Source organism: Haliotis asinina, chromosome 3 (genome assembly GCF_037392515.1).
Source record: "Haliotis asinina isolate JCU_RB_2024 chromosome 3, JCU_Hal_asi_v2, whole genome shotgun sequence".
NCBI classification, from domain to species: domain Eukaryota; kingdom Metazoa; phylum Mollusca; class Gastropoda; order Lepetellida; family Haliotidae; genus Haliotis; species Haliotis asinina.
Genome location: NC_090282.1, coordinates 41201215 through 41215784, shown reverse-complemented (window position 1 = coordinate 41215784; position 14570 = coordinate 41201215). Strand labels below are relative to the sequence as shown.

The window sequence follows — 14570 nt, the reverse complement described above, 5'->3', positions numbered from 1 at the left end:
AGGTGTGTTTAGTGTGAAGGTGTGGGATCATGACACATCATATGTGAAAAATGTGAGATAAGTCATTTGCGATGGTGTAGGGTAAAGCCAAATTGTGGTAAGGAAATGCGTGATCTGTGGAGTCATGACAATTTTTTAGATGTCATGCATGGAGGTGTGACAGTGTTGCCATGCCATAAGAGGTGATGATGTGGGATCATGACTCATGATAGGATGTGGGGTCATGACATGTCATGTGAGAAGATGTGATGGTGTTGCCTAGACATGCCAATGTGAGGAAGTGAGATCATGACATGTCATGTGTGAAGATGTGATGGTGTGATGGTGTTGCCAAATCATAACAGGTGAGGATGTGAGATCATGATATGTCATGTGTTAAGGTGTGATAGTGTTGCCAAGACATACTATGTGAGGATGTGAGATCATGACGTGTTAGGATGTGGACTTATGAGAGGTAATGAGAGTGAGTCATTTCACGTCATGTCATGGCATATCATGTGATAAGATCAGGAGTCATGCCATGATGTGTGAACATGTGGAGTCATGATATGTCCATGTGTGTATGGGATTAGAGTGTTTGATTTCATGACATGTCTTTGTAAGGGTAGAGGGTCATGGTGTGATTTTCTGGGGGACACGACACTGATTTCAGTCAAAGAATAATCTCCACAGGCACGGCATATTTCTAGACAATAACTGACAGAGCAGATTATGTTTACGTGTCTGTATTTCAGTGTGATGGGTTGGAACAGCTTTATGTATTGTGCAATGTTCATGTTGTGGCCATTTCAGCCCATGACCAAATCTTGATTCCTGTGGAGGTAGATGGCGATGAGGCACCGAACAATAATGCGGGTATAACTCAGATTGCTGTGTTTTGGTGTGCTGTTTCCTCACATTGTGTTCCTGGGTTATGTTCTCAGTGTTCCTGTAACCCAAGCATGATGAGACTGTGTGTTTCTAGTTCTGTACATATCCCCAGTTCTACATGACAACTTATCATCACTGATACACCCCTCAGTATGATACATTTTTCTTACTATTATTGATTTTATTTTTATTCTTTTTGAGAAATTAGTGGGTTTTTTTCGCATAAGTTATTTTGAATGTTGAATTATTTTGAGCTTTGGGAATCATGAAGAAAACATTAGTTACCGGTATGTTTTGTGAAGATACTTTAAAATATAGTTATTTCGGCATCATTATTTAATAAACATTATGATAAAACAGTCCACATGTTATTACTGGGTGTACACAGATACACTTTTTTTCCGGCACCAGACAATGGGAGATAAAACAGCACATAGAGTGATATTTTATCAGCTCAGGCCTTTTTAAGTCATTTTCTTCATCATTTTTAATAGCCGTTTCCTTTATCAAATGGTCTTCAACCGATTTCAGTTTATTTGTTAACATGTATTTTATGTTGCTTATAAATTATTATGTTGGCCTGGATTAACATAAACAGGGTTTTACAAATAAGATTAATAGGATATAAGGCATTAAGCCCTTGGTGTTTGACACTCTTACATTTGCCAGTACACAAACTTCATACATTTTCAAAACCATATTATTTATCATGGAGCTTAAATGTAATATGTATTTTGTAATGGAGAGTCAGTAATTTTATGGAACCATTTATTCAAGTTCCTTCTTATGACATTATAAGTAATAAGAATAGCTTCTGGGACTTTATGATCAAGCTTTGGAATCATTTTTCTTACATTGCAGTGAAGACATTACTTCAATAGATGCATAGTGAAGCTTACAAATAGTTATTTCAGTATATTTACTTATTTATTTTAGTATTATTCATTTGCTTTCAGTTCAACTGTCATTATATCATTAGCCCCAGACCAATGGATATAATGTTCAATCTCATTAAAATCAAAACTACTGCTACACAATGATCTATGGTGAACCCATCACAGTTCTCATCAGGACAACTTTCACATAGTGTATAGACCATGGACACACACAAATAATTCCAATGCTTGGCTAAGATTGTATAGGAGTACTTTTCACAGGCTATGGAAAGCCTCCTGCATTTCAAATGTATATCTTTTTGAAGTGACAGACCATATTTTCCATAGAATCAGGAATACAGAATAGTTGTTCAAATTGCCTCACATTGGGAGGTTGTGTGATTTGAAAAAACAGTTTGACTTTCATGTTATCAATCTTGTAAGTGATGCTGTGATTGGCCGTATGAAATGTTGTACTGATGTGAACTGATATGGCATGTCTTCAGATTAGCGTGCAGCAGCTGAGAGAGCTAGGGTGTAATATTAATGAGAATGTCATTATGTTGGTAATATTATTTTGTTAATTGTAAAACACAAAGTGACATTGAACTCAACTCACTGACTAGTCGTGGTACATATAACTATTAGGGTGGCATTGTGATTAAAGTGTTCACTTATCGGGGTTCTATTCCTCACATGGTTGCAAAATATAAAATATGGTTCTTGTGTCCCCCTACTGTCAAGTTGCTGTAATAAAGCTAACAATGGCATAAATCCCAACTTACTCACGCACTGTTTACTGTTGGTTGGTAAACATGACTCCCTAGCTGATTTCACCACTAATACATTCACTGGCATGTACCCCCAATGCTCGCAAATATGCACCACAGTAGTTGAACCCTGCACATGCAGACACACGAAACAAAGGCGTGTCACTCTAGGTAGCACAGGAAATGCATGAATATTTGAATAAACAATAATGATCAGCATGGATAATTTTAACTAACAGTATGTCATGTAATGTTTTGCATGTTACTATGGTAACAATCAATTGAGTGAAATGTGATAACATTACCGTGAATGTTGTTAGGCTAAATAATAAAAGTGAAACGTTTCTCAGGCATTGGCGCATCCCTTTCATTTGTGTGCATAACAATTTTTTGCTATTTAAAAGATAAAAAAAAATTGGGTTGGCCGCATCCTAATCATCAGTGTGTCCACTGTAAGAATGAACTTCTGTAAGTCTGAGTGTGACTGAATATACAAAGCATTGACACATGCTAAACTTCCCAAACTGTATTTCTAAGAGAAAAAAATGAAAATGTGTCACTTTTTTTTCTATCAAAAATTATTAAAACAAAGTCTTACCGTGCTGGTCATTTTTGAAGAAAATGTGCCTGAGAAACTTTTAATTGTTTTTTATGCAGCCTTACAAGACATGTTGTGTATACATCATTAATATTGGAGCATCCAGAAGAAGAGATGGAAGCACAAGGCTTTCATTCACCAGATGGATGTGAATGGCTTCCAGTGGGCCATATTGTTTGTGACATGTACTTTTTCAGTTAAAGCTTTATACCACTCTATTAGTGAAAGTTCTATATTGGTTTCCAGTTAAAGTTTTACACCACTTTTATCAGTGAATGGTTTATACTGCTTTTATCAATGAAAGATTCATAAATACTGCTTTCAGTCTAGTTTTTAGACTGCTTTTTAGTGACAGTTAATAACCCCATTTTTAGTGAAAGTTTTATATTACTCTCATATAAATGTTCTAAATTCTTTCGGTGAATGTTAATTTTTTTCAACATGCTGATGCATGTTCTGTATTAGTCTTCAGTGAAAATTATGTACCATTCTTCACTGAAAATTCTATACCATTTTTCAGTGAAATGAATAATCGGTAGAAGTTAAATTTTTGGTTGCAAACTTGATACCTGATTGTTTACCTACGTGTTTTTACTTTTCAGTCCCTGAATGTATTTACCATCCATTAGTTGTAATGATCTTCTGTACTTTAACCACTGATCAGCTTCCGGGAAAATGCAAAGGACTTTTATGCAATCGACAACAATGCTTTTCCCTCTTGTCTACAATTTTAGAATTTAGAAGCTAACAATCATATAGTACATTGAGACCCTGTAGTCTGGACAGCACAGTTTCATATAATCGTAATTTGTGGATATGTGAATATTTGACTAGGTATTGTATGCTACCAAAAATATATAAAGTCATTACTTTGTCATGTCATATCTGATTTACTGTAGTAATGTGAAAGAACAAGGTTATTTACCTTGTATTGCTGTGTATAAGGCAAGTTTTTGTATTTAAAATCAGGGGTTGAGAAAGGGTTTTCTTGCCTTGAACATGGGCAGCCTTCTTGAATACTAGAAATGCCACTGTGGATGTTTTCACCAGCAACCTCTGGAACAGTTTCTCAGCTGCCATTGTCCGGACTAAGGGCGTTTCACTGCATAACGAGTGTTGTCTGATACAAGGTGTCTTGACACACAATAGTTGTTCATATGGCCATGTTGTATGAAGGTGAATGTTTACCTGTTGCTGATTCCAGATGCTTATGAGTCGGACTTTGAGGATGAAGATGATACTCCATCGGGGAGGAGCCAGCAGCCTGATGAAGGTAGGACCTTGTAGTTTGTAGAGTGGGAAAACAGGGAGGGAAAATGTTATTCTGGGAATAACTGGTACAAGGCAGGAAAGGTGTTGTCAGAATAATGGGAGGTCAGGTAGAAAATGAGTCCAAAGTGAGGAGAAAGGGAAAGGAGTTGAATAAGGCAACAGAGCGAGAAGACTGAAAAGTGGAGATAACAAAATAGTAAGAAATGGGAGAAGAACAGATTGTACTGACGTAAATGTGTAAAAAGTTGGAAAGTAATTTGGAAAATCAGATGAAATTGGACATAGAACAGAAAGCATGGGAGAAAGAGAAACATTGGAGAAAACTACAAAGGGTTAACAGATCATATAATTTGGGAAGAAAAACAAGTACAAAATGTGATTAAAGCATGTAGAATATCAGGGGAAAAAGTATATATTGCTAGGTGTATTCCTGAATATGCAGTGTACAATGACTGATGTTGATGAAATAGATGAGTATTTACTTTGCTGTATGTCTTCTGATTTATCACTGACACAAACTTATGACGGAATGCAGCATGTAACTCACTCTAGTCTGGTGCACAATCAGGAATGTCTGCATTAGTAACATGTCACAGATTCAGGACAGTTAAAGATAGCCATCAAGACAACCAAAATGGCTCTTGTCAGTCAGCTCAATAGGTGTGATTCACAAAAGTTAAAATATGTTGAGTTGAGCATGAATAATGCCTTGCGTTTTGGTTACGCACCACGTGATGAGTTTCTTGAAATAGCTGGTATATCACATGTAGTACCAGTACATGTCCTGTCAAACAGACAGTTGCTGTTTGTGTGGAACCAAACACATGTGAGGGAGTGTTTCATCTGACGTATAAACCAAATCTGAGACGACATTTATTGACAACTGTATGTTTTAAGCCAGCTTTGCACAAACATGTACTGGAAAGTTTATTACAGCCACCATAGCGTTGTAGCTTATCTTAAATAAGTGGCTGAAGGTTGTTAGCTGAATCCACTAAAACATGGAATCAATTATACCTTGTGCACAGCCAGGGAGACTTTATAGGATTGTTTTATCTATAACTTCCAGAAACCATTTCACAAAACTCTCGTTAGCAAAAAATCTGGTAACTTTTCTCATAGCATTCGTACCTACTATACTGTAACATATGAGGGACTAATAGTATAAGAAACATTACGAGATCTTGGGATTATGAGAGCTTTGTGAAATGGGACCCTGTCGGTGTACAAGTTGTATAAAGACAATGGTCTGACAATTGGATGATGTCACTGGAGGTTTATATGTTCATATACTAGTAATCATCTTGTTAAATCAGCAACTAACAACTACAGTTTGACTGTAGAAATGGAAACTTTACATTGAAATTAACCAGTTGTTAGAGGGTGTGTAAGTAACCCATTTCTAGTTAGTGGATTAAACCCAAGATTTCTTTCATTAATGAAATACCTGTTTAGACGACATTACCAGAAAATGTTAACTGTAAAGTCAACATAACGGTTATGAAAATTCCTGAAAATAGAAGATGTGTTATAGCTCATTCCCTGGTTCCGTTGCTCAACGCATCTCATGTGTTTCTTCCAGAGGGCTAGAAGATCCGTACACCAGGAATGAAATCGTAGTTTTCGCAATATAGATTAGATTTTTCGTTAGCTTTTATAGCACAAAGCTTAACAGCCTATTCTGCTACATGTGATAAAAATAGTTTCTTTTGAGAGAAACAAAATTTTGGCATTTTTTGTATCTTTTCACTTGATGGAATTTATTGAGCAAACTATTTATATTTTTGTTTATATTATGTAGAAATGTAGCACTTTGACTATGATATGATAGGGTTTGGTAATTTTTCTTGTGACTAAGTCAGATACCTGTAATATTCACTTTAGCACCCTGTGCTTAACTGGTAGGAGGCACTTTATGGAATACTTTCACTCACTAGGAGTCTACTACGTCTCTTTCCAAGATTCGAACACTTGCTAGAACTCTTGGCATCAAAGTTTGGTTTATTCTTGTATTACACACACAGTGATAACTTCTTAGATTTCAAAATGATCATTTGAATTAAGTCAAGAGAAGTAACACTAATTTTTTATGTTGCATTAATGATTCAGTACTCCCATTTTCTGACAAATATTAACGTAAAGCTACAGTAGTTGGCCATAAGTGAGTCATCATTTGTGAAATTCCCATAGACTGGCATGTTGATTAACTCTTGCAAGAATAGTTTTCATAAAATTTAGTTTCAGTCAAATTGTTTTCAGTGCTTGTCTACCAACTGGAAAATCATCTCAGTCACATACACATAATTTCCATTTAATTTCCTAATGATTAATACAAAAACTGCAACTATTTAAACAACACATATTAGACATATCCGATCAGGTTTAACATGGCTGTCTATGGGATAGATTAAAATAAAGTTGTACTTATGGTGCTTTATCAGGTGTTATTCGATGACTAATCAATGGATAGATGAAAGAAAATTATGAAAATGTAGCTGCAGATGATTTCCAAGATGTTTGCAAAATTTCAAAATAAAGTGACATCTACTTCATTTATGAAAATTATTCTTGCACCAGTTAATTAACATGTTCGTCTATGGAACATTTACTAATGATGACTCACTTGTGTCTAACTATTGCAGGTAATAGTAGGGTTCAGTATTACACTATTGTTACCTATTTCAACAATTACAGAATGAATCCTGGATATTTCGGTATTTTCGTGTTTATTGTTTTGGATTATGTATATTGGTGAAGATATACTTAGTTTTAGAAGCAGCATATTGCAAAACATTTTACAGTGATACTTTTCTAAATGTTATCATTTTGTTAGAATAATTTTGAACAATATTGTATTGCTTACGTATTAAAATTTCAACAGTGAGAACATTGTTGTATATCATACTTTTAAATTTGTGATATTATATACATTTCTGTAGACTAGATGGTATCTGACTTATCAGGGGATGAATGCTGCTATCAGGGGATGAACGCTGCTTTTCATTCATGTGGGACCTTGGCTACTTGGCACTTTTCTCTTGCTTTCTTCATATAATTAAGTGTAATCGAAGATCTTATGATGCAAATTCTTTTTATTAAAATGTATTGTTTGCAAGTATTAAAGCTTTGTGAAAACAATGGTGTTTTGTAAGCTGTTGATACAGGATTTGAAAGATTTGAAACTGGATTTAATGAGACTTTTTGCCAATATGACCTTGACTTTTCTAACAAAACATTTGATGATATAGGCAGTAAGTTTTCTAATGGGACTGGGAACGATGTTAAATGTATCTTCTGAAATTATTTGTTTTTCGATATGCTGTATTTATTCCTGTAGTTGGTGATGGTGTTTACATTGTTCAATGCTGAACAGTGTACTGAGGAGTAAGAAAGTGATGATGATTGCAGCAATAATTATAATAATAATAACAGTAATAATCATAATGTCTGATAGCAGTAATATTTATTTTGTGATATCCTTTTGAAATAATTACCGATTTGATGATGAATACTACCCATCAAAAGTCTAGACTCACTTATGGCACTGACTATATGTTGTGTATATACCAGTATACATGGTTATATTGAAGATGAATTTCTCCACTGACTTGAGAGAACCAACTGCAAACATTAGGTAGATGAATTGTACGAGGACCATTATCAAATTGCTGAAAAGTATGTGCAAATATCATGCAGGTGAACAGCAGTGTTTTGTAAATGTTTCTCAAGAATTCGCCATCTTTCACTGAGTTTCATCATTTATTGAACTCATAACGATAATATTTTCAGCATTACAAATTTCTTTCACAATACATCCGTTCATGTGTAAACAGTATCTTTAAACAGATTGAATATTTTGAAACGTCTAGTTTAGATTGGTTGACTGAAGTAAGTGGCTCTATTTACACTAGAGAGTCAAAATGTTCTATGGGTTACTGAGTATATATACACACACATAATTTCTTGATTCACAGATTTTGAAAACATACTGAAATATTTAAAGCAATATACAATGACTACTTCATAAATAACCCTGCTGTCTGGCATTGTTTCATTAAGATTATGTTCTGCTTTAAAAGATAACTACCCCACATAGAAATACTATTCACTTGATGAAAAAACATGCCCTCTTAAACCTAGCAGCAAAAGTTGGCCAAGCAATGTACGAACTGGCTGGAATCAAAGGATGGTTAGTTAGAGAAGGCTAATTGTTTACTTCTTTAACACAACTTATTGAAGTGGGTAACAAAATAGTATTATCCTTGTGGCTAGTATTCATCCAAAGACATTGTATCCAGTGCCCAGTAAAATGTTTGTGTGCCATATTATGATATGACTGGTATGATGACCCCAGTGTTGGTATGATGGTACGTTGATGTTAACCACAGATGGAGACAGTAAAGTACAGCCTGGTACACCTGTTGATGAAAATGATCACCCCAAACCTTTACCTGGTGATTACTTCACATTTGTGTGTGACTGTTTGCCAAATTCATAACACATGGCACATTGATTTGGATCACTGACTAACAAAGAACATACACATATAAATTATCATCTTGGGTTTATAGGTGTGTTTTTCATCTTTCTAAAATCTGATTTTTATGCCATTATCTAGCTACTCGTGAGTGAGGATGTAAGGGCATCTTTGTAGTAGGTCGCATAAAGTGAACGTTCAGTTATAGTCTGTTTGATTTCATAGGAGACCTATGTATGGCTCACTAACACAAAATCTAATGATTGCAGTGAAAACAAATTTGGCACAGTCAGATGAAATCAACAGACTTAACCTAATGATTTGTCTCATAATGTGGGACGCCAAATAAAAAACTAGTTTAACAGCAATCATTTTGTTGTCACGTATCGCTAATTTTTATGAGGTAGGCCACGTCATGGTAGAACAGTTTGGTATCAACAGGCCTTGTAGCAAAATTTCAATTTCACTCATGCAACTTGCACAGCCAGGTAATCAACGAAACCCAAAAGCAGCCACACGTTCAAGCGTGAATAGCCACCAGATTTTGAACGTGCAACTCACACACCTGGCTGTTCCACTACAAAGTGGTCTCCCCTCAAGAGAATTAGCGAAAAGTGACAACGAAATAATTATCATTTCTTAAACAAGTTTTTTATTCAGGTGTTCGAGATTATGAGACAAATCATCAGAGTTGGTCTGTTGATTTCATGTGACTGCGCAAAATTTGGTTTTGTTGCAAATAATATATTTTGTGTATGTAAGCAATTCACAGGTCTCAAATGAAATCAAACGGACTGTAGGTGACATTTTTGTGGATTCAGTCTCTCCCGTTTCAGTTCATATCACAACAATAATGACATTATATGTGATTTTGCATTTAGGTGTCTTATCTGTCCAGGAATGCCTCGATAAGACCTGCAGCTTACTTTCCACTTCTTGAATAAGACTAACATTAGTCTGATAAAACATTTTTCCACTCCACCAAGCATGATGTTTGTAAATCACTCACAATCACCGACATGTTTGTCCATGTTCGTCCTTGAAGACAGGCACACTAACAGGTTTGTTGAACAGAAATATCCATTGGTGCTTTCTGTATCCATCTCATCCCAAAGAAAACATGATTGTTTTGATTTCCTTTAATGATTATAGTCAATGTCATTTGGCTCCATTAAATCTTGATAACAAGCATTCAATAAATCCTTGCTCTAACTGAAAATACAACAAACTAAAATATAAGAACTTTTCATTGCTTTCCCCTTCTTAAATGTGAATCAAGATGGTGATGTTATACAGAATGCACTATATTTTGAGAACATTGTCTGACAGATGTAAAATAATATTACATGTAATATGCCATATTTTCTAGGAAAGGGACTTTCAGATTATACTTTGCTGTGAATTGCCTGCTGTGTTTGCATGAAAGAGTTTATTCTTGTGTTTCTGAAAGCCATTAAGCTACATTGCTTTGTGTGTTTTTATTATTTTATTTTACCATTTTTTAAATTGAAATTTGAAATATATTCAGACTGTATGATTGACAGCCTGCTTTGAAGTATACACATGCAATGCATTTATTCCTTAAGATTCATTTATGTGGCGTAAGTCCTTGATAAATAAAGTCAGATAATGTTCTCACTGGGTTATTTTATGAATTTAGAACTTACGAATGGTAAATGGATTTAAATGCATGGTAATGTTTCATTTGCTCCTTTCACAAACATTCACTAAGCATGTACACAGTTAAAGCTTGACATTTTCTTCTCATAATCTTGTTAAACTTTCAATTATCAATTTGAAAAAGTCTTATTGAGCATTTAATGAGCCATTACCTTTGTACAAAAATAGGTGTTTATGGTTAATAGAGCCAACACATTGATGTTTCATTGTAGGGGGAGGTGCCACCACAGCTCGTACTGATGTGGAGATTGAAGGTCAAGATGCAGATCAGTCAGACCTTTCCCACACAGATAACCACACAGGAGAATCTCAACAACCTGCATTTCGAAATGCAGAACAAAGGGAGATAACTGCTGTAGAGGATAATGGGCAAGAAGAATCAGATGAAAGTGAATCTGATAGCTCAGATTCAGAAGGATTAGTTAATAAAATGAGAAATAAATACAAGAAAAGCTTGGGGAAGGGGAACCCTGGTAGAGATAGATCTGGAAGGGACAGCTCGAGTAGCTCCAGTTCATCCAGTGAAGAAGAATATGAGGCAAAGTCTAGTTACTCCAGCAAATCAACTCACACCTCACACAAAGTGGTCTCCTCCAAGAAGGAAGTTGATGCTGCTGCTGCAGACACTGCTGATGATGTGTCTGACATTGAGACAGATGTTGAGTGGCCTCGGAGGTCAGAGGATGAGACTAACAATGATCCAAAACAGAAAATTAATGATGCCTTGCCCCCTAAACCACAGAAACCTAAAAAAGTTCAGGGGATTTTATCCCCCAAAAAGCAAAAAATTAATGGTCCTAAAAAGCGGGCATCTTTTAAAGTGGATGATGATGAGGATGACCAATCTGATGTTAGTGCTGTTGCTCATAGAGATAAGAGAGGTGATGGTACAGAGAAGAAGAAGAGGAATAGCAACATCAGCAAAGAAAAGAACTATGAAATTGGAATAGTGGCTTATGAAGATGGAGTAGAACAAGTGAAAGAACCCTTGGGTCTTCGAGCAGCTGACAGAAAGAAAGATGATGATCAGACATCAGACATTCCGGAAATTTCGGTGAACAAATCAGGAGTGACATTGTTTTCTGATCGCGTGGATGATGTAGAGCCTTGCCGGGAACATGTCACCGTTGGCTACGAGGAGGAGGTGGATGAGAGAGGCACAGAGTCAGATGTTGAAGGAGAGTCAGCAGGAGGTGTTGGCCGGGGCCGGGGGACCTCTGGAAGTGAAACATCTGAAGACATGGTGGCTCAGTATGCTGCTCGGCTAAATGAACTGGACGAACGAGCTGGGACTGAGGACCATGAACTGTCATACAGGAAGAATTTCAACCATGGGCAGAGATCTCCTGATGACACTAAAAATGGTTCAAGGGAGAAGGTGACTTCGGAGTTGTCTGATGTTAATGAAAGTAATCCTGCAGCAGGAAAGGGACAAGAAGTTGTTCCTCGAGCTGACTTGCCTAAAATTCTCATTGACAACACAGAAGCCCACATGGCTACATCAGGACAGATCAGCGAGGAGAAAAGGTTATCAGGAGCTGAAGAAGAACCCAAAAACATGCAGATCACATCAGATGAAAAATACAACAATGTTGAGGTCACACTGGCTGATATAAATTCAAATAACCCTGGTGGTGTGACAAGGAGAGTGAGTGCTGGTGGTGAAAGTCTTTTGTCAGTACCCTGCATTGAGGACAAGGATTGTGATGTGTGGACTGGAGGTTCCCGTGCTAACCAGGAGGCTGAGGTTGAGGTCATCAGCCCAGGAGAGTGTGACACCAAGATGAAGCCAAGTAAAGAGTCATCAAGAGATGATGTCATGCAGCAGCAGATTCCAATCATACTGGTTGAGGGAGGATGCCAACCTTCACATGACAAGTTCCAAGATGAAGAAAGGACAAGGACACAGTCTCCACGCAGAGATAGCATTGATGGTAGTCCAGGAAGAACTTTGTCTCCTGATAGAATTGCTGACATCGGACAGTATAAGGTTCCCCCTTCTGAAGTCAGGCAATACAGAACTCCTCTTATCAGACATGACAGAATTACGTCTTCTGACACTGAATCAGAAAGGAACTCGTCTGCAGAGGCTGCGGCTGGATCTGTTCCTGAAAGGACCTTGACCTCAGAGGACACAGGACTGTACACAGAAGATAAGCCTAGTGTAGCATTGCCTAGGGAAGAAAGCCAGAGTGTACCCACCATTATCACTGAACATGTGGACTGAACAATATTTGCATTGCTCAAAAAAAACATGGATTATGCTTCCGGACCTCAAATTCTGATCCCATCTTTACTTATCTGATGTCTTAATGTGATATGACCTTTGTATAATCTTCATGATATGATTACATACTGGTAACATTTAGGATTTGATCTTCATGTTTCCTTTTTCATGACCAACAAGATGTGAACATGATGTTCAGCAGGCAGTTCAAACCAGCAGCAGGCTGCTGCTTCAACTGATGTAGGCAGATTTGGGAAAGATAGCCATTACCAGCCCTTAGATTGTTAAATATTTTTGAAAGATTCTGCTGCTCATATTCTCTATCAATGGTGTTTGTAAAATGTTGATGGATTCTGGTAAAGTATTTTTGGTATCAGTGTGTACCCTGCTGTGATTTAGTGATATTTGGGTTCAGACTTGTGAGTGAGGAAGGATGTCACTTCATTTGGTATTGCTGTTAAGCCTGAACACAATTTATAGATTGTTGGAGGATATGCTACAAATGTTGGTACTTTTGAGGACATCAGAGGGTGGTAATCCTAGCCATCATACCGTGTTCATCCAGAACCATTATCAGATGTGCTAATCTACTGTTGTTAAATCACATGTGCCTTGATGTTATACTAGTGTAAAGTTCTGATGTAGACTTCAGTAAATACTGGATTGTGATTGGTTAGTCAAAGTCATTCAGAGGTATATAATCACATTATATACCTCTGTATTTCCAATACATTATGTATTTGTTTAATATCTGGTTATGGTAGAATGGAGATAAACATATTGTGTTGGAAAATCAGACGTATATAATGCTATGCGTCCGGTCTTACATCAAATTTAGAGCTATTATAATTTCGTTATATACTTCTGATTTTCCAACATAGTATGTTTCTAATTATTTGCCAAGTACTACTAAGAAACATGACCACAGATAGGTATTAAACATTACCATAGATAGCCATCAAATAATACCACAGATAGGCAGGAAACATTACCACAGATAGGCAGGAAACATGATCACAGAAATATAATATCAGATCAACATGGATTTATGCAGAGTTTGAACTAAATGTATGCAAACTGTGATTAAAGAATTATTTTGAGGGTTTATAATATTGTGTCAAATTCAGTCATTTTGGATATTTTAATCATTAGTTACAGAAAATATGTTTAACAGAACTAGAGTTGTTTGTCATATTTATAATGATTGATGTTTCACTCTATTTTATCTTTACGTTTAAGATATTGGTCTAAAACATTCCTTCAATATGTTTTAATGATTTTCCTCTTGTATATTACCATATATCTATTTGTTTGTTATATACATATACATAAACACGTGAATTAATGAAAGTTGAAATAAACTAACTTTGCCATGAAGTAGTGAGTCATTTGTCTCCTCATGGAAACTCTTCTGTAACTTCTTTGTGTGGCATGTTTGGTAGTCTCCGATGATTATTCTTCTTCAGTTTTGGTGTAATAAATTCACTCTTACCAATTCCATTCCCACTGTAAGATGATAGACAATACTTATGATAAGTATTTACATATATACATAGCCATAGATTCAATTTACACACACACACACACACGCACACAAATCTTTCTCTCTGACATAGCAGGAAAGTATTTTGACTTGTTTCAGGAATTTAATTTTTTTGATTGTGCTCTATCAGAACCGTTCTTACCAGATTCCTGCACATAGAAAGCTGCCAGGAGAAACTGTGGAGCAGATCAAGATTCAAGACACAGCAAGACTTTGTGTTGTATAAGCCTCTGGCCAGATCTCAGACAGCTAATATGT

General features: G+C 36.2%; 2 protein-coding genes across 3 annotated transcripts in view; both read left to right on the top strand.

Moving 5' to 3' along the window:
• LOC137278013 (glutamate-rich protein 3-like) overlaps positions 1-14570 on the top strand; it is a 44122-nt gene that overhangs the window by 13480 nt on the left and 16072 nt on the right. For both annotated transcript variants that reach the window (XM_067810044.1, XM_067810045.1), the window contains 2 exons: positions 793-855; positions 4318-4386. In XM_067810044.1, coding sequence (XP_067666145.1) covers positions 793-855; positions 4318-4386 — 132 coding nt within the window. The remainder of the gene's footprint in view (positions 1-792; positions 856-4317; positions 4387-14570) is intronic.
• LOC137277223 (dentin sialophosphoprotein-like) lies at positions 4481-12769 on the top strand. Its single transcript, XM_067808894.1, has 3 exons — positions 4481-4510; positions 8740-8839; positions 10755-12769. The coding sequence occupies exons 1-3, from the start codon at positions 4481-4483 to the stop codon at positions 12767-12769; spliced, it is 2145 nt and encodes a 714-aa protein (XP_067664995.1).